Genomic DNA, 22577 nt, shown 5'->3' with positions numbered 1-22577 from the left:
TTTAGCAAATGATATATGTTTGCAAATTGCAGATTTTTGTTTACAAGGTTAGGGTCCATGTGCATTACTTGAATGTAGCGTGTCGGTAAGGTTTGTCAGTGGTTCACTAGGTAGTTGGTTGTAGGTAGTACTAAACCAAATAACTTCCGGCTGGGTGCATGTAAAGTTTGATAGAGAAGTGAACACCACAAGTCCTGTGATTGGTGATAAATGTGAGTGTGTTGGTCGTAAAAAAATAGTTTCATCTTGGCAAAAACATTTATGCAATTTTATTTCATCTAGTACCACTGTGTCAAGTAGCCTTGTGCTTGAAACATGTATGGGGTACCTGTAAAAAAAAAGTACTTGAATTTTGTGCGGAACTACGGTAGTCATAGACGCTACCCGTTACCTCAGAAATTAGCACCTTGACCCCCATTTTTTTCTGATTCACTTTAAGGGTGAGGGGTGGTAGTATTTATATCCGTGACGTTTATGTCGATTGATACGCTACAGGTAGGAGTTTTAGCCACATGTTACTATTGTCGTCTATGGGATTTGATTTGGTAGTATACACCGTTGTAGATGGAATGGATATTGATACGCTACAGGTAGGAGTTTTAGCCACATGTTACTATTGTCGTCTATGAGATTTGATTTGGTAGTATACACCGTTGTAGGTGGAATGGATATTTGGAGATTGATGAATGTCTCTTGGGAAATACCATAAAACAGAGTTAAACGTTAAAGTTTATTGTGTTTAATGAAACCACTAGAGCACATTAATTAGTTAATCAACGACTATTGGATCTTACACAAATCTGACACTTTTCACAGGAATACTCGATACATTTTTCACCATTAGCAGCAAGGGGCGTTTCATATTATCTCATAGACAGGACAGCATATACCACAGACTTTGATGTACCAGTTTTGGAACACTGGTTGGGACGGGAGAAAAACAGTAAAAGAATGATTCCACCCACTGGGTTCGATCCTCCGATCCAAGCACCTCAGACTAGCGCTCTACCGACTGAGCTTGATCCCGATACCGCACGCACATAAGATAGGGCAGTGTTGGGTAAGATAATGGGATAGAATAAAGGTGATATGAGAAACTTACAAATATTTTTTTATTATTATTATTTATTATCTCCAGCGATTTGCTAGTGTCGTATTTTACATTGTTATTTAACTCATTTTATTAAAATCTCTCCAAAGTGGTCAGACTAATTCCACAGCAAACGCTGACGTAAAAAAAAAAAGTTTGTTTTGTTTAACGACACCACTAGGGCGCACTGATTTATTAATCATCGGCTGTGGATGTCAAACATTTGATAATTTCGATATATAGTCTTAGAGACGAAACCCGCTACATTTTTCCATTAGTAGCAAGGGATCCTTTATATGCACCATCCTACAGACATGATAGCACATACCACGGCCTTTGATATACCAGTCGTGAAATACTGGGTGGAGCGAGAAATAGCCCAATGGACCAACCGACGGGTATCGATCCCGGACCGACCGCGCATCAAGCGAGCGCTTTACCACTGGGCTACATCCCGCCCTCTGATGCAAAATGAATATGTGGTACGGATGACCACAACAGACAAGCATATGTTGCAGCTGGGGCAGTCAAGGACTAGGATGTGGAGGTGGACATGAAACTAAGCCATACTGGGAATATAATGAGATGGAAATCAAATGGGGAAAAGAAATGGGGTGTGGAATTTTGTTTAATCAGTCATTAGTCAAGTTTATATAACGTCTGTAATGGTAGTCGTGGTGCAATACACGTGTGAGTAGTAAGGTTTGTGTGTAGGATGTAGATGTGTGTAAACCTTCGCTATAAGACGAATGTCACAATAAGGCTTACATAATGGCAATATGCAAGACAGATACATACAACCTTATACACAGACCTATAGACACGATAATATTTCAATTACAAACTTCAAAGGGTTTTGACATGTCAACTGGTAATCCTGCCGTCAGTAAATTCTATTTGTGTAGGACGTGGAAAGGCGACATTTATACAGTCTTGACATTTTCATTATGTGAAAACACAACAAAAACTGAGTTCCGCCAGAACACTAACTTATTACAGTGGGTGTGGATTTTGTAAATAAATCATAACAGGATATTTTGAGACTTAACGGTTACATCAAAGGTTTACTAACAACCAGGTGATTAAGCAATAACAAGGAAATATAAATTAAAACCCCATTTTGTTTACATTTAGATAATATTAGTTGATGTTCAGTGGTGCAGAAGTATTGTTACACGATGATTTAGGCGTCTTAAAAAATACGGGCAATTACTTTAACGTGATTGGTTTTTCGTTAACCACAAAGTAGTCCGGATAATGTTTGTATTAGGCAATACACTATTTAATTTCCCAAAATATAGGGGTTTTTTTGTATATACGAAATTATGTGGATAGACTATTTGCAAATATTAGGACGATCAGAAACACCTTGAATACACAGAATATATCGTTGTATATGTTCTCTATATGACGTTGTATAACGGCCTGAGAGTAATACATTAAAGTTCTGTTCTGTTTGTAAAATTAAGTGCGTTTTGATTAGCTGTACTATGCGACATCAAATACTGAACTGCCTAATACACTGGCGTAGCCAAAAGGGTGACCGGGGGGGGGGGACCTCTTTTTGCCTACAGCCTATTATATTTTACTGTCGCCCCATAATAGAGTAGTTGCTCCAACCCCTCTATTTAAAATCCTGTCTACGATAATGTAACCATATGCATTATTTATTACAACGTGCCTCGGTGGCGTCGTGGTAGGCCATCGGTCTACAGGCTGGTAGGTACTGAGTGCGGATCCCAGTCGAGGCATGGGATTTTTAACCCTGAGTGAGTGCTCCGCAAGGCTCAATGGGTAGGTGTAAACCACTTGCACCGACCAGTGATCCATAACTGGTTCAACAAAGGCCATGGTTTGTGGTATCCTGCCTGTGGGAAGCGCAAAACAAGATCCCTTGCTGCTAATCGGAAAGAGTAGCCCATGTAGTGGCAACAGCGGGTTTCCTCTCCAAATCTGTGTGGTTCTTAACCATATGTCTGACGCCATATAACCGTAAATAAAATGTGTTGAGTGCGTCGTTAAATAAAACATTTTCTTTCTTTCTTTCATCATTTTTGCCCGAATGCAAAGATTTTCTTCAGCACAAATTGGGGGTGGGTGGGAGTGGGGTGGAGGTGCAGGTGATTCTCTAGCCCAACGTATCGTACGCTTGTGGTGAATTTATTTCCACAAAATCATGTGACGCAGTTAGCGTATGTTAGTAGTGGTAGATCGATTGCCTGAGCTGCGATGGGTGCAAGGATCGATCACATTTGATAGGCACGTTTCCCCAGTCCCAATCAGTACCCATTACAGCTAGTTGTGATATATGCCGTACTATCTATGGGAGAGTGCATGTAAAATATCTCTGGCTACTTTTTCGATAAGAGTAGCCTGTTTGGCGGCACGAATTTCCTCATTTTCTCTCTCGACCAAGCGTCGAAATAACCATATGTTAGATACCAAATAGCCGTAGTTTAAAATGTGCTGAATAATTATATGTTAGACATCAAATAGCCTTGGTTTAAAATGTTCTGAATAACCAAATGTTAGTCACCAAATAGCCTTAGTTTAAAATGTGCTGAATAATTATATGTTAGACACCAAATAGCCTTGCTTTAAAATGTTCTGAATAATTATATGTTAGACACCAAATAGCCTTGCTTTAAAATGTTCTGAATAACCATATGTTAGACATCAAATAGCCTTGGTTTAAAATGTTCTGAATAACCAAATGTTAGTCACCAAATAGCCTTAATTTAAAATGTTCTGAATAACCATATGCTAGTCACCAAATAGCCTTGCTTTAAAATGTTCTGAATAACCATATGTTAGACATCAAATAGCCTTGCTTTAAAATGTTCTGAATAACCATATGTTAGACACCAAATAACCTTGCTTTAAAATGTTCTGAATAACCATATGTCAGTCACCAAATAGCCTTGGTTGAAAATGATCTGAATAACCATATGTTAGACACCAAATAACCTTGCTGTAAAATGTTCTGAATAACCATATGTTAGACATCAAATAGCCTTGGTTTAAAATGTTCTGAATAAAAACATGTTAGTCACCAAATAGCCTTAGTTTAAAATATTCCGAGATGTCGTTAAACAAATTTTCCTTTTCATTCATTACATTGATGGGTTTGGGTTTTTTACTTGCAGGTGAGGCACCCGACAGATGCGCAGTACCGCCGCAACCGTGCTTATTGGCCCAACGACGAGTACAGGGCATACCACGACCAAGCGAGTGAGTAACAGTCCGTGTTTTATACCCTTTTTATTCCCCCTTTCATCTCTCATGTCTTATGTCTTATCTGGGCTAGACAGCCACTAGCGAGTCTACATACGAGAATAGCATCTCTAAGTTATGCGTTGTCGAAACTAAGCTGTGAGTTATCATATGATTTATTTATATAGTTGTGGATTATCATATGATTTATAGTATGGATGCGTATATTTATAGTATTACATAATATATTACATACATGTAATACACTAATTTCTAAAGATCATAAAGATTTGTCGCTGTTTGATAAACATTGAAAATTTATTAGCTGTTTACAAACACCAGGAAAAAACGACGCGGTTTTGTGTTTTTGTACGCGCACGCGTTAATATCTATGTATATAATAGTCAACCTCGACATACATACACTATATAGGTATTCATACAGCAATACATACACATAAATCTGCTAATGCAGCCACCTCTGTTAATCAACAATTTGTCTTAAATGGACTGTCATGCGTTTGCAGCATTTATTAAGATGTGTTGGACTAACAGGGACTTTTTGACGAATGTAATTGCATATTAAACATATCTTTCTGCATAACGTAGTTGTGGCTGTATTTATATGTAATACTCTGATCATTCTAATGTTTGTATTGGGCAATACACTATTTAATTTCCCAAAATATAGTTTTTTGTATATGGGCAATTCCGTGTTGTCGGACGTACATTTCAGATACTTCAGCCAAGCATTACATAAATGTACAAAAAGTTTAGTAACTTTTTATTGTCATACATTGTAAGAACCAACTAGGGCACCATTATTATATATACACTTTATTCCATCCTTATGTCGCTTTAGGTGTACAAGGGAAAATATGCATGGTGTCGGACGTATGCACACAAACTGCAATTTTTCACCCACACATGGTTATGTTTAATTCTCTGTGATGTGTGAGGGCATATTAGAAATATTGTGTCCTATTCCTATAGAGTAGATGTTTATCTGTATATCAGATGTAAAATCTTTGTGTTTTAATCACACACTAAAACAATAAAGATAAACAGTTTGGTGTTGGATGTAAATTTTTTTGGTGTCGGACGTATTCGTGTGAAATACAACATTAGATGTTTTGAAAAACAGTCATTATAGTTCAAAAAAACAAGGTGGTATTAAAAATAAAAACATAGTTTGAGCTAGGATTTGTTATTTTTGTTTTAAGACAATGAAGAACAATTACCAGGTGCATCACAGGGGGGGGGGGGGGGGGGGTCAGGGTTGGGGATGAACCCCGCTCTTGGCCATGTGGGGTTTTTTTTTTTTTGGAACGAATACTTAAATATTAGCCATAAACTTAATTGGTTCATTGCAAATTAAGATGAACACCATTTAAAAATTCAAGGTAACACCTATGACTACATGGAGTGAGGGTGGGGGCAAAGTGGCCACCTTGTGACTAGTGTACACCTACAAGTGACAAGTGACACAAGAAAAATTGCCAAAAGCTACATGTATGACTATGAGATGACAGCACCACAAAATAATTTCATTATTCTAAAATTAAAGGCATATAAGATGGTGCATTCATGGTTGATGCATTAGTTGCATTATAAGTGACTAAAACAAATCTACTGAAAAAGGATTAATGTAATATTTGACACCAGAGATAATAACCTTTCAAATGATACCAAACTTGTCTCACTTGAATGAGGTTCTAAAAATGATCTATTGGTTTACACGGAATTGCCCATATTCGAAATTATTTGGAATCCAGTTTGGACTACTTGAAAACATTAGGACGATTAGAAACACCTTGAATATACATACACTTGTATTCTAAACAAGAACATATATTTAATATTATGTAATTTAAGTCGTTAAAAGATTTTATTTGTGAGAAACATCTTTCAATGTAGCAAACTCAGTATACATATATATATATATATAATGTTTATTAAGCTGCCATCTACATTTAATTGTCCACTGGCTTTTCTTTCTTTGTTTCTTTTCTTTTGGTGGAGGGTGTTCATACTCTCTTCTAGGTGTCTGCTTAACACTGGTTTGACTGTATTATAAATTTTATTTAATTTCTATATAGCTTAAAGTTGTTTTCTCTACTCAATTTGTGTCAAGGGCATGTTAACTTAGGTTAGTGATGTAATAAATGAACCCTGCATAGGGTGCACTGCGTGTTCAATTCATTGGCGTATTTCATGAATGTCGAACTATAACTGCTACTGTCATCAAAGAAGAAAAACAACTTTCTACTTGTTGAGCCGGCTTTTCGTGTCATCCCATGGCTGTTAACAACTTCTGCCTCGTAAAATAGACATACCGGTGATTACAACACAGAACGGGTTATAAAACAGCGCGTTTAAAATCCATCTAGATGCACTCCATTGTACAAAAACACACAGCCGCAGTGTGTCTTCCTGTTGTTTGTAAACAGATAATAAAATCCCATGTTAAATATTTAGGAGACAGCGTTAAATCTTTATGATGTTTATGAATAAAGTGTGTTTATAAATAAGACACTGTGGATACATGTACTAGTATTACGCAGGGTTCAATTTTGTGGGTGTTTTCTTTTGTGTGTTGTTTTTCTTTTTTTTTCTTCTTTTTTTGAGAATGTTAGTTTCGTCGTACGTATTACAAAGGTGTAGCCTGTCATTTTGAAATTTTTATAATCTTTACATATCTTTTAAAAGGACATAATCTACCATAAGCAGTTAGTACATTGATGTCTTAAGACTTAGTTTTGTGAAGATTGTTTTTTGGTTTTTTAATTAAGATTAAAGATACAGTTCTTCAATGCATAAACACTGAGGAACAGAGATGTTGTAAGTAAAAAAGAATAGTACGAAGGTGATATTGTATACATTAAAAACAAATTCTCGTTTGACACAACACAAGAAAACGTTACCTGTATTTTTAGTAAAGGTTTTATTTTAAAGTATTTTAAAACCTAAATTCAGTTGTAGAGTTAGGTTTTCACTACATATATATGTTGGGGGATATTTTATGTGAATTTGTTTTATAATTGTTTTGTGTTGCATAACAGGAATGAAACTAAATATCACAGTGTAAAAGTGCATGAAAAAATATACATGTGTATATATATTTGTATATATGTGCCTTGTAAATAAATAAACACATTCATAATTGAAACTACATAATATTGTGATTGTGTCAGTATCTCAGTATCTATATTTACATGTGTTAAAAACTAAATGAACTCCTCTTGTCAAGATATATTACTACACTTTTGTATTATAAATGTGTTAGTACCTCAGTATCTATATTTACATGTGCTATAAAACAAAATGAACTCCATTTGTCAAGATATATTACTACACTTTTGTATTATAAATGTGTTAGTACCTCAGTATCTATATTTACATGTGTTATAAAACAAAATGAACTCCACTTGTCAAGATTTATTACTACACTTTTGTATTGTGAATGTATCAGTACATCAGTATCTATATTTACATGTGTTATAAAAAAAACCGAACGCCTCTTGTCAAGATGTATTATTATGCCTTTGCTTGCACAGTATTCGACTATGACGACCCAGACGCGATCGAGGAGATGTCAGATGATGACTACTGTAAGTGATTGACAGCTGAATGACAGTTGATTGACACGTCGCTTTTAGACAGATGACCCTGCCTTCTGGGTGGCTTAAGTTTTAGTTCATTGATTTTTTTTTTTTTTCGTGATTTTGTGAATGACAGCTAAATTGTCTGTCGCTTTTAGAGAGGAGAACATGTTTAATTTCGTGATTTTTTTTTATTTTTTTTATTAATGTTTTGCTTCCAGGTCTATGTTTAGAAAACTATGGTGGCGTTCTTCTGTCATATTTATTTCGATATTCGCTTCGCAGTTCCAAAGCCGGGTGGAGCGCAGGGCTTGGGGTCGTCGGCCCATGGATATTATTGTCTCCCTATAGAATTTACTGAACTGTAGCTATTGTATATGCCTTAATTAAGTATGCCTCATAAGAATTGACTGGCATCCCCCAAGGTGACACAAGTTGCCTACGGGCCCATACGGTTCACATAATAGTACTTTAAAAAAAAATTGTAATCAAATCAGCAGATCAAACTCCTATCTCTGTACAAGACTGTATCCGATGAGTATTTAGTCAGTTCTATGACATGCCCTTAGCATAATCTTTTTTCCATATTTCTCGCAGTATACTTTTATTAACAAAAATTATCAACAAATGTTGGGCATAGACATACTCTTCACCCACCTCCGATTCTTATTGACATGTTTTGTTCAACGAAATACAAAAACAATAAACAAAAAAAAAACCTACTGAGTGCCTTTTATTTCAACCTAACCTACCTTTCCAGAAGAACGCCACCAATGTCAAGGACAAAGCTATAAGCAGACGTCAGCTGCTGCATGGCGCCAAAATCAAACCTGTTAGACAGTTATCGCATACAGCATCCTGTTTTGTATTAAAACTATATTAGTTGTATTTGTTTTAGTTTCACGTTTTTTGTATTGTCTTGTCTTGTGTTATGTTGTGCTGTTTTCTATTTTGTGCTGTGCTGTGTTGTACTGTACTTTATTGTACTGTATCGTATTGTAGTGTATAGTATTGTATTGTATTGTATTGTATTGCATTGCATTGCATTGCATTGCATTATACTCTACTGAGTTGTGAATATTGTTTTAGCTTTTTATGTACATATTTATATACTCATTAACAAATAATATTGCTAAAACAGCATGTAAAACTCACACACATTTCTCATGTGATGGCTTCTTTTTCTATGACTTTCCTTTACACTCTCACCGCGGCATAATCAGCAAAATGTTTAACTTAGAAGTAAAACAAGGGTTCATATAATGAATTAATATCACTTGATGTTTGACACAACGATACACATTGTGTCATTTACTGTCTTTATCTAGGTTCATCCAGCCGTTTGTCGCTAAAGTTTGCCAGACTGGTTTTTACGCTACACATTAAACCGAATGACCAGTTCAGGAATCAGTCAAAATAGTTTCACCACGTTTTGCGAAACAAACGGCTTTCTGAATGTAGGCGTATTTTGATACCACTCCATCAACAACGTTAACTCCACACACACACACACACACACACACACACACACACAGAGAGAGAGAGAGAGAGAGAGAGAGAGAGAGAGAGAGAGAGAGAGAGAGAGAGAGAGAGAGAGAGAGAGAGAGAGAGAGAGAGAGAGAGAGAGAGAGAGAGAGATACATACATACATACACTGGGTACTTTCTGCCTACGTGTTTGTAAATATTGTGTTTATTTATCAGGTGGTGACGTTCTTGTCTGAAACAGATAGCAGACGATGTAGCAAAACATCATTTATTCAGTTAGTTCAATTTAACTTATCATATGACGACACTACGAATATTCATGTGTGTGTTTACTTGTGGGTGTACGGGCAGGGGCGATTGTAGGGACTCAACTATAAAAAGGGCAGCTAAAATAGTCCAGGTATACTAACATGCATCCCTAGAAACGCCCATTATTATGTATTTCCTTTTATAAAGAAATTAACTTATTGTATCCATCCGTTAATAAATTAATTTTGGGTGTACTTCGAAGGTCATCGGGTGGGCACCCCCATTATCCCCCACTTGATCTGCGTCAAGTATATATGACTCAGTCTTGTTCAGCAGTCAGATACGGCGGAAACAAGTTAACACTGAGGAGGTGTTTGCTGTTTCAGATTTTCTAGGTAGGTTCAAAGACATGCTCTTGTGAAAATGTTCTAAAAACTAGATGTCCTAAAATAGAACTTTATGCATTCTACAAGTAAACTGATCATGACATCTGTTGATATATGTAACACTGTCTAAATGGATTTTTTTTTTTACGATGTATAATATTCGTATACACGGCATTGTGTATACACTGATTTTTATATATATATATATATATATATATATATATATATATATATATATATATATATATATACTACTCAAAAGAATTTAAGGGTCAAAAATTTATAACCAAATAAGTTTCAGAGTGTATTAGATTGATGATGTAAACTACACCAACATTTTTATTTATTGTTCCATATTTACAAAAAAACAATAAATAAACGTCACTGTATACAAGAAAGTCACATGACATGCTGTCAAAGTTGAAGGTTGTCAAACATGGATTTTACTCATTAGAACATTCGTTTAATAGTGTGTGAATCCACCCCTGGCGCGAATACACTCGACACATCGTTGCCTCATGCTGTTGATCAGACGTCTGAAGAACTCTTGGGGAATGGCCTGCCACTCTGCCATAAGAAGTTGACCCAGATCATGAAGGTTGGCCGGAGGGGCATGGTTATCCCGAACTCTCCTGCCTAATTCGTCCCAGGCGACTCTATTGGGGCCAAGTCAGGCGAATATGCTGGCCAATCCATCCTGGCGATACCTTGTTGTCTGAGAAAGTCCGTTACCACCCTGGCGCTGTGGGGTCTGGCATTGTCATCCTGCAGAACTGCCCCGCCGCCAATCTGCTGAAGGCCTGGGAGAACCAACGGCCGGATAATCTCATTCAGATAGCGGATTCCATTCAGATTGCCATCCACCACATAGACGATTGCGTATGGTTTGATCAGACACTCGAGTTCCAGTCGCAGTCCGCAGATTGTCACGTAATCGGCGTGCAGTGGTTGTGCGTTGACGTAGAGCCATATTGGTGATGTAGCGGTCCTCTATTTGTAGTGCTTCGGGGTCTTCCCGAACGTGGACGATTTCGAACAGAATTCGTTGCTTGGTACCGTTGCCACAGTCGGCCAACGACACTCTGACTGACACCAAGTCTCAGAGCAACATTTCTTTGCGTATTGCCATCCTGAAGCCAAGCAATAGCCCTTCCTCGATCTTCGATAGTCAGTTGACGTCGTACCATTGTCGAATTTGGAGTGTGCACCGTACACGAACGCAAGCTCCAATTATACGGAAGTTCAGCATTGGGAACATGGAATACACATGCAAAGCGTGCAAATGAAGCGCTTTGTGAAAAAGCAAGTTATGGACACTTAGCAGACCTTTCGCTTTCGCCCTAATTTACGTGCAAATGTAAGCATGTTTTCGCTATTAGAACTAGTCGACAGTGTCAATGACAGTGGATTTTAATTCATTTATGGGTTGCTTAGACCCACTTTCATCAAAATAGAACAATACCATGCGTGACATTATGCAGTATTGCATTTTTGATCATAATGTATACATTTTGCAATTTCGAAAGAAATGCAAGTAATCACCGTGTTTAATCCAGCATACTGTTTGATTGTCAACCTGTTTTTTCTGGAAAGTTTTCCACTTCCTGTCTTTGCTCGTGCAGTCTGAAAATGTCGTGTGCGCACATAACATGAAAATCATGTGCAATGATTAAGCATAAGCCTTGATTTTCAACTGGCAGACTTGTATCTAATGTGAAACGAAAGAAAATTGTGTGAAAATTGCCATGGGACTCCATCAATGTCTGAAAACCAACGCCATGAGGCCATTGGTAGACTTGCTGCTGGTGAAAGTGTTAGGAACGTTGCTCGTCACTTTAATGTCCACCCGACGACAATATATATATATATACCTCAGTAATTTGTCAAACTGGTGAATTAAATGAATTATTCACAATGAGCAAAGCTTTCAACCTAAATGACCTAAAATGTTAGTTTATTTTGTTTAACGACACCACATTTGGTAATTGTCACATATAGTCTTAGAGAGAAAACCCACCACATTTTTCCATTAGTAGCAAGGGATATTTTATATGCACTATCTCACAGGCAGGATAACACATACCACAGCCTTTGGTATACCAATTGTGGTGCACTGGCTGGAACAAGAAATAGGCCCACCGACGGGGATCGAGTCTTGACTGACCGCGCATTTAGTGAGCACTTTACCACTGGGCTACGTTCCGCCCCTAATTTCATTAATTAATGACGAATATCATTGGCGCATTAAATACACAGTATCATTACCTTTACGTGCGAGTTTAATGACGAATATCATTGGCGCATCAAATACACAGTATCGTTACCTTTACGTGCGAGTTTAATGACGAATATCATTGGCGCATCAAATACACAGTATCATTACCTTTACGTGTGAGTTTAATGACGAGGGTTTTTTTTGTTGGAGTTTTTAAAAAGTCTAGGCTGGACAAATATTTAGTTTAACTTAGTTTACGTAAATTCTAGATGGATTTTGGGGTATGTGTCTTTCCATTTTTTAAATGAGATGTCGTGAAATGCTATGTCCTGCATTCTATAATTTAACAAGTAAACTTTCGACGCCATATAACCGTATTTAACATGTGTTGAGAGTGTCGCTAAGTAAAACGTTCCTTCGCGTGGTGTAGGCGAGTTCCTTTCATTCTCTTGACAATGTTTAGCGAATATCATATGTCCGATGACTAACCAGTGACTAGACACTGTTGGAGGCGTCACTGAACATAGCATTCCTTTCTTTTGAACACCAGCATCCATTACTGCACCTATTAGTCTTGTCAACATAATTTATAATGTAAAGCGTTTATCAAGATATCCGTCTGCTCAAAACGTCTACTGCACGAGATATGTGCACGATACGTCTGCTTATATCTGCAAGGCGCGAAATATAAGAAAGCAGATATGCGCGTGCTCGTTACTTCTGAAAGCCTATAGTGTTAAGTTCAGGGAATGTTGCAGCTCTTCCATTATCAGTGTGAGTAAAACAATACTTGCATTACTAGTGTAGATGTATCGTGATAATATACTGGACGCCTCCCTGAGAACATAAGCTTGTTCATTGTATGGCTGTTCAAGAATTAATGTTTTATGAGTGGTGGGATTTTGGGCATTGGGATTTTGGTTATCTAAAGGGCCGGGGTCTTGCAATTGACCATCAATAAAACATCAATTCTTGAATAGCATACAGTGAACAAGATTAAACTCACCACCCATAAAACATCAATTCTTGAATAGCATACAGTGAACAAGATTAAACTCACCACCCATAAAACATCAATTCTTGAATAGCATACAGTGAACAAGATTAAACTCACCACCCATAAAACATCAATTCTTGAATAGCATACAGTGAACAAGATTAAACTCACCACCCATAAAACATCAATTCTTGAATAGCATACAGTGAACAAGATTAAACTCACCACCCATAAAACATCAATTCTTGAATAGCATACAATGAACAAGATTAAACTCACCACCCATAAAACATCAATTCTTGAATAGCATACAATGAACAAGATTACGTTTTCATGGAGAGGATGGTGAGTTTAATCTTGTTCATTGTATGCTATTCATGAATTGATTTTTATTGGTGGTGAGTTTAATCTTGTTCATTGTATGCTATTCATGAATTGATTTTTATGGGTGGTGAGTTTAATCTTGTTCATTGTATGCTATTCAAGAATTGGTGTTTTATGGGTGGTGAGTTTAATATTGATAGTGTAAGGCTATTCAAGAACTGGTGTTTTATGGGTGGTGAGTTTAATATTGATAGCGTAAGGCTATTCAAGAATTGATGTTTTATGGGTGGTGAGTTTAATATTGATAGTGTAAGGCTATTCAAGAACTGGTGTTTTATGGGTGGTGAGTTTAAATTTGATAGTGTAAGGCTATTCAAAAATTGATGTTTTATGGGTGGTCAGTTTAATATTGATAGTGTAAGGCTATTCAAAAATTGATGTTTTATAGGTGGTGAGTTTAATATTGATAGTGTAAGGCTATTCAAGAACTGATGTTTTATGGGTGATGAGTTTAATATTGTTCATTGTAAGGTTATTCAAGAACTGATGTTTTATGGGTGGTGAGTTTAATAGTGTTCATTGTAAGGCTATTCAAGAATTGATGTTTTATGGGCGGTGAGATTGTGAGCACTGTGTTCCTGTCTATTTTAAGTGGGTGAGATCTTGCTCCGTTTGTAGAACGCTCGCCTGATATGTTTGAGTCGAAGGAATGAATTACCTTGGAGGACCTATTTTCTTATTGGTACTTCTCGCCCCAACTAGTGTCTCACGATTGGTATATTAAAGATCGTTGTATGTGCTGTGCTGTCTGAGGGGGGAAATGTATATAGAAGAGCATTTGCTGCTAATTGGAAAATGTAGCGGGTTTCCGCTGACTACGTGTAACAATGAGCAAATGTTTTGATGAATAAGTCAATGTCCTCTAGTTATGTCGTTAAACAAGACAAACTTTTAAGTTTGTTCTGGCTGTGTATTATTCTACTTTTATCAGTGTTGATGTATCAAACGTACTGATGCATCAAATGAACTGATACACGCTGTCCTTCATGTCCAAACGTGCATGATTTAAAGTGCCTACCGGGGAGAATATCCAAGAGGAAATTGCTGTACGAATTGTCCAGGAGAGGGGTGTGTCCTAACAATTATTCAAAAGAACGCGCTCCCGCCGATTTATCATGACAGCTATTATCATGACCCCAGCAAACTCGGCTGCTCGCCGTGCTGAACAAGCAACGTCGTTGTGTTTTCCTTTCCAAGCATTAGGTCAAATGTTCCAGTGCTCCGTTTGGGTCTTCTGCGGTTGGCATCATGGTGGTTTAATATTTATAAGTAGAAATTTGTGTAATGCAAACACTGCAGGAGATGTAACGAGCTTATTCTTGCGTGTCGGAGGAAAGAAAAAGGTTTTGACTTGTTACGGTAACCATAATACTCATGAACACTAAAACATTTTACTTTTATAATGTGATCTTTACGACCTCCTGTCGTGACTTCCTGACACCAATAGTTATCTCTGGTTTTTATCTGCAGACAGACCAAACTGTTACTGACATGTTTGATTAGCCCGCGCCGTGTGTTACGTTGGGCACAGGAGACACAGTTATGACATGAATGGAATATCTAGATTATGAAGCAGATTGTTTCGACGTACGCTATCATGTTACTCCTTCTGAGACTGTGTTTTGCTTTTTATCTTGATCGGCTCAAGGTTCTCTTGTCGTTCAAAATATCTACAGATGAACTTTCTGCGAATGGCATTTGTCCAATAGCCACCTGTTTATGATGGACCCTTCATATTTGTCTGTTCTGCTTGTAAATTGATATGCATGTACAAGTGTGCACACATAACATGTCAACAAAGGTAAATTAGTGTTGCTAATTCGATGTATTAGCATTATAGTAAAACTGATAGTGCACTTTATTAATGTATCACAAAACACAAAACAAAAAATTTATTAAATACATTTGGACCTTGTTTTACTATAGATTAACATTAAAATGTTGGAAAATAACAATAACTTGTTATTTTGATAGGTATAGCTGTGTATATAATTTATAAATATATGAATAACTAGATATACCACTGTATTTTGTTATTATTTGTATATTAAAATAAGAATAATGTTAGACTCTTAGCAAATGAAAAGGATCGAAAAGGATCACAACAAAGCAAGCGAGGTGAAGGTGGTAAATTAAATACTTTATTGCAAACACAAAATGTTACTTTATTTATTTGAATAGTACCTCAATTATTTCAATAGTTTTTTTCATTCCTGGTCAGGTCAGATCAGATCAGATCAGGTCAGGTCAGGGTTTAACGTGCACATTCAGAAAAAAGCTGTTGTAGCGCACGCCTGTCACGGTTTCAAATGTCGGCCTGGGCCGGCTCCTCCGTCCAGGACATTTCATTTCTTACTCATCAAGCTTTTATCTGCATAGATTTAAACTACAACTGGTGGCGACACGACCATTACGATCCCGTCTATGTAATAGAGGCTGGCACCATGGCAATCATTTGGTGCATTAGCGTTCCAACAGGTTTATCCAAGGTCAACCTGGTTCATTTCGATAGACATACGATTACAACAAGATCGGTAAGTGCCTGTTACAAAGACAACTATGTTTTTGTAGACGAGACCTGCGATAGATCTAAACGGTCCGATGTGTCGTGACGGCAACATATTTTCTTCTTGCCGTATGTGGGTCATGATCTATGGTATCTATATGTTGGTTGATGAAAATACGTGCCACTGTCTGGTCGTAATATATTTTAATAGAGGTAGTTGAACTTGTAGTATAATATATAATATATTTATCACAGGTTCAAAATGGTGTTATAATTATGGTGGTGGTGGTGGTGATGGTGGTGAAGGAAAGAAGGACATGTTTTATTTAACGACGCACTCAACACATTTTATGTACGGTTGTATGGCGTCGGACATGTGGTTAAGGACCACACAGATATGAGAGAGGAAACCCGCTTTCGCCACTTTTATATGGACCATCCCACAGCCAGGATAGTATATACCAAGGTCTTTGTTACACCTGTTGTGGAGCACTGGCTGGGACGAGAAATAGCCCAATGGGCCCACCGACAGGAATCGATCCTAGAACGATCGCGCATCAGGCGAGCTCTGTACCACTGAGCTATGTCCCGCCCCTTGGTGGTAGTGATGTTGATAATGGGTCATTTCATATATGGGTATCTTCTTTTTTTCTTCTTTTTTCTTTTTTTTCTTTTTTGTTCCGTGTGGAACTCTCTTTTTTTGTAAATCATTTTTGACCCAGTGTTGTACTTTTACAGCTTTTTTGTCTTTACAAATTAGTTCTACTTCAGACATTTGCTCTTAAAGGTTGTGTTCCTGATGGGCTGATGGGTAAAAAAACAGACCCAGATATAATGATGACGTTTATGATGATGGTGATGGTGGTGGTGATGGTGATGATGGTGGTGGTGGCGATGAGGAGGAGGAGGAGGAGGATGGTGATGTTGATGAAGATGATGGTGGTGATGATGATGATGATGGTGGTGATGATGATGATGAGGAGGAGGATAGTTTTGTGACAAACTTGCAGTTATGGACCGGTACTTCTACTGTCTAGAAGACAAACATAAACTGTTTGTTAATGTTTCACCTCTGTTATGAAAAGCACACCACTACTGTATACAATAAATATATGTGATACATCTGAACCACTCCATGTGGAGCTATTATTGGGTCAGGTTTTAAAGATGTGGTCTAATGCGGATTTATGTGATACTCGTAACGATCAATAACAACTGATATCCGATAAGCACTTTTCAATACGATAGCACATGTCACAGCCTTCGTGGAGCATTGCTCATGTCTACAGTGCTCTGTGCTGCGAATTGGTCACACCTTTGCATATAATTAGTATGAACCAGAACTAGTGTTCCATCGTGGTACAAAGTATAAGTATAGCTGCATCTAGTGTTATATTATATTGCACTAACGTTTGATTTTCTGTGAATGAGAAATATAGATTTATTATCTCACTTAAAATTATTGCCGGTTGCTTGATCTCGTGCGCGCGTGCATGTGTGCTTGATAGAGATACTGACACATAGTGACATACATGATGGGGAGAGAGAAAGGACATAGATAGTTAAGAGAGGAAAGGAGGAAGATAGATTGAGAGAGAGAGAGAGAGAGAGAGAGAGAGAGAGAGAGAGAGAGAGAGAGAGAGAGAGAGAGAGAGAGAGAGAGAGAGAGAGAGGAAGGGACAGAAAGATGGGGTGGGGAACTAATACTGGTAGTAGTGTTTGACGAGACAACCTTTATACACTCCCGATATGTACTCAAGTACCGGTAACATGAGCATGCTTAGTCGTCATGGTTATTCATGCAACGCAACGCTAAATGTGGAGGATAATTGCTACATGTCAAGTTAATAATATGCAACGTATAGAAACTGATCAAGACAGATTTGACGTCTACAAGTACATTATGACAATTACTTAATACATGATGCGTATGCATACGCATGTGTGTACTGACTGCGCTTTCTTAACATGGGTTGAACAATATTTACTCAGGGTGTATTTCCTCATGGTCTATTAAGTACGAAACATGCATTTCTCACGCAGCGACTTGTCTCTTGCTGCATTTGTGAAGATATTCTACGTGTGGTAAATGATGTCGAATTAACTGAAAGTCTACGTTATAAAGCTTTAATGTGTGTGTGTGTGGAGGGGGGGGGGGGGGGGGGTCTATATGAAACATCACTGCAGTTATGTTTATAAATTGTTAGAAGAATTCCGAAATTATGCAACTTAATTATTTGTTTCACTGATGTCATTGATCGAGAAACAAATACCTTATTAGATGGCTTTTTTTTTCTTCTCCTTTTTATGTTAACCAGTCTCTACAAACCAAATGTCAAAAAGGCGTGAAATGGTATTCTATTATTAAGTCTATATTAAGAAGCAATATTGTTAATTGTCATGTTTGACGCATGTTTGCCAATGGCGCGACCAGGCGAAACCAAGAGAAGCCATGACATCTGATACAATGAAATCGTGGAGTCATGTCTACCACCCACTGCATTAACCTTTCCCTGACTGGGTTCTGTACTCCATGCAGTTATACATGGACGCCCACTTCCAACAGAAAAAACTAATCCTAACAGTGCTAATAGCCGTCGATTACTAGTAAACATGTGCTGGATTTTAATTTTTATAGTTTCGTATCCTTCAAAATTGGCCACGAACTGCTAGCGTGGGTGGTGGCTTTTAATAGGCATGTCAAGATATAATATACTCTTCAAAAAAAGAAACGCAAAAGGGTACAAATGGGTTATAACTCCGATTTTATGTTTCCTACCGGTTCATGCTTTGTGAATATAAGGTCATTGCATGTCCCAAACACATTCCCACGGTTACATTCGATAAAACGCATCTACTGTACAATAAAGTTCCAAAATGTGAATATTCGCAAAAACGCAGCCACGTGCAAACCATGTCACCACTGCACGTGCGTTGTCTGCACGTGCAACATGAACACCGACAGTATAAAAGTGCAGGGTGTTCGCTTGCCTGGCCTCTGTATCTGGCCGACAGTTGACAATCCAGGACATGCCACGTCTCCGTGAACCGCAGAGAAACAATGCCATCGGCCGACTAGACGCAGGCGAATCCAGAACGGCCGTTGCCAGGGCATTCCATGTGTCCCCAAGTACCATCTCCAGACTGTGGGACCGTTACCAGCAACATGGATCAACACGTGACCTCCCTAGATCCGGTCGACCACGGGTCACTACCCCCGGGCAGGACCGCTACATCCGGGTACGCCACCTTTGACTACTGCCACCTCCACAGCCGCAGCAATACCAGGTTTGCGCAGGATATCCGACCAGACCGTACGGAACCGCCTACGTGAGGTAGGAATTCGTGCCAGACGTCCAGTTCGAGGTGTCATCTTAACACCACAACACCGTCGACTCCGACTGCAGTGGTGCCAGATTCATCGACAATGGCCTCAACTGCGATGGAGACAGGTGTGGTTCAGTGACGAGTCCCGATTTCTGTTCCGACGTCATGATGGAAGATGTCGCGTGTATAGGCGTCGTGGTGAACGTTATGCGGCAAACTGCGTGCAGGAAGTGGACAGATTCGGCGGGGGTAGTGTCATGGTGTGGGCAGCCATCTCACACACTGGCAGAACTGACCTGGTCCACGTGCAGGGCAACCTGAATGCACAGGGCTACATTGACCAGATCCTCCGGCCACACATCGTTCCAGTTATGGCCAACGCCAACGCAGTGTTCCAACATGACAACGCCAGGCCTCACACAGCACGTCTCACAACGGCTTTCCTACAGAACAACAACATTAATGTCCTTCCTTGGCCATCGATATCACCGGATTTGAACCCAATTGAGCATCTATGGGACGAGTTGGACCGACGCCTCCGACAGCGACAACCACAGCCCCAGACCCTGCCCGAGCTGGCAGCAGTCTTGCAGGCCGAGTGGGCCACCATCCCCCGGGACCTCATCCGTACTCTGGTTGCTTCAATGGGCAGGCGGTGCCAAGCAGTTGTCAACACACGCGGAGGCCACACCCGGTATTGACTCCAGATGACCTTGACCTTGGTGGTGTGTCCTATCACTTACTCACAATGGACTAGAGTGAATTGTGAACAATCCTGCAACATTTGGTAATTATCGGACTCACCATTCAATAATTAAATCAATTCTCCAAATGTTACGACAATGTGGTTTTGCGTTTCTTCTTTTGAAGAGTATATTATATTTATTCATCTTTTCTCGCTAATATAAATTCGCCAGATGTAAATTGTATAAAGTTCTCAGCTGATGTAACGTGGAAGAACAAATATATACGCCCTCGTACGTAATGCATATTTCCAGTTGTAGATGGCTCGTCTATATTTGAATCAATTGATTGGGACTATTGTGCCGATAACGCAGTGCTTTGAAAGATAAGTGTTTGTGGAGCATTTTGATGAATTGGCAGTGATAGTTTTGTACTGACTGAACTTCACACTTGTAAAGCATGCGATAAAAACGACATACTGCATTTTACACATACTATTTTTCATATTTTATAAAGAAGAACATTGCTTTTTAAAGTTTTCTTTAAGCTGCTCTTTGATATGATTTTTGTTTAACCTTGGGGTTTATATTTGTATGGGAGATAAAGTGAACAGGGAAGGAAGTATATTTACGTTATGAGATATGGGGCTTTAACAAAAGCAGATCCTATTGAGAAAGTCCACTTCGATTTCTTAAAACATATTTTAAATGTTAAATGGCCAACTACAAATACTTAGCTTTTTTAATTTGGTAGCTTTCCGTTGATTTATGGGCATACCTATCGAATAATCAAATATTGATTGAAATTAATCTGTACAAAAGCTGTATTCCGTGTACATTGTATCCTGAGTTAAAATCCGACTGTGAAACCAAAAATGATCGGGTGACTTTTATTAGAACTGGGACTGGGATATATATGGATCATTCGGGACCAGAGTAACGAAAATATAACTAAATATTTCTGTATTATTAAAGGGACATACCCTAGTTTTTAAACACTAAGGCATATTTTGCTTACTATCGGAGCCCTTTTTGATAACTGAAATCATACTTTACTTAGATTTTATTGTTTAGATTATCCATTTCTGTACATTAGAAATGGTTTTGGTCATCCTGGTGTTTTTACAAAATGCATTTCTCATAGTTTTAAAAACGCACGTGCGTCTGAGAAGTAACAGTTATGGAGTCGAGTTTTGGTCTATTTTAGAGAGTATTTCACCATTTCAAATGTTTTTATTTAACGACGCACTCAACACATTTTATTTACGGTTATATGGCGTCAGACCACACATATATTGAAGGAGGAAACCCGCTGTCGCCACTTCATGGGCTACTCTTTTCGATTGGCAGCAAGGGATCTTTTATATGCACCATCCCATAGACAGGATAGCAAATACCACGGCCTTTGATGTACCAGTCGTGGTGCACTGGCTGGAGCGAGAAATAGCCCAATGGGCCCACCGACGGGAATCGATCCCAAACCGACCGCGCATCAAGCGAGCGCTTTACCACTGGGCTACGTCTCGCCCCTCACCATTTTAAAGTCACAGACTCGTGTTTCACTCAATTGTACCTTTATCCAAATGTGTTACAGGTTTGTAGACTAACTAAACTTAGTGTTAATGTTCGCGGGTTGAAACTAGGGTATGTCCCTTTAAACAAGTCATATATGACGAGAAGCAAGGCAGTGTCTTTTAAAACAACTGTGGTATAGGGTAATTTATATATACACGTAGCAGATGGTGTAACAATCCATTATTACCGGGATAAATCTATAAAAGGTTGGATGTCAAATCTTTGATAATTTTCAACACGTAGTCTTGACAGAAAACCCGTTGTCTTTTTTCCATTAGCAGAACATAATATGTTTTATGCACACACCCACAGACAGGACAGTACATACCACGGGGCATTGGTTGAGATGGGTCTTATAGTATTTTTAATAGGCCTATGTAATCAGGGTTTAGAAAAAAAAGGTTGTGTTGTTTAACGACACCACTAGTGCACATTGATTTATTAATCATCGGTATTGGATGTCAAACATATGGTCATTTTGACACAGTCATAGAGAAGAAACCCGCTACATTTTTCCATTAGAAGTGTCACGGGGATTCTATAATACCCGTAACTGAATAAAACACGATTATCAAAATATCTCTCCTAACTGTATATCTATTAGATCTCTCTGTAACAGGCGGTTAAACCCTAGTATGGCTCGTCTAGGTATGATCAGAGATACGATCTTATATAAAGTATATATTATTATAGCACGTTTAGCTCATTAGAAACACAACAAAACACAATACACTTTGGAATCTGTATTAACCTACGCTGACAAATGTACAGCCGTAGTAGTTAATTAATAACAACAATAATAACAACCCAGAACTGATCACTTAATTAGTTAATCTCTAGGTGTCTAGTTACACAATATGCGAA

General features: G+C 38.3%; 1 protein-coding gene across 2 annotated transcripts in view; it reads left to right on the top strand.

Annotated features, from left to right (window-relative positions):
• LOC121368969 (cartilage matrix protein-like) overlaps nt 1-22577 on the top strand; it is a 106187-nt gene that overhangs the window by 33030 nt on the left and 50580 nt on the right. Inside the window, exons 2-3 of one of the 2 annotated variants that reach the window (XM_041493741.1) lie at nt 4237-4321; nt 7860-7913. In XM_041493741.1, coding sequence (XP_041349675.1) covers nt 4237-4321; nt 7860-7913 — 139 coding nt within the window. The remainder of the gene's footprint in view (nt 1-4236; nt 4322-7859; nt 7914-22577) is intronic. The other variant, XM_041493742.1, reaches the window with a different exon arrangement.

Source organism: Gigantopelta aegis, chromosome 3 (assembly GCF_016097555.1).
Source record: "Gigantopelta aegis isolate Gae_Host chromosome 3, Gae_host_genome, whole genome shotgun sequence".
NCBI lineage: Eukaryota > Metazoa > Mollusca > Gastropoda > Neomphalida > Peltospiridae > Gigantopelta > Gigantopelta aegis.
Note: the sequence above shows the minus strand (reverse complement) of the source record. Positions and strands in the feature narration are given on the sequence as shown.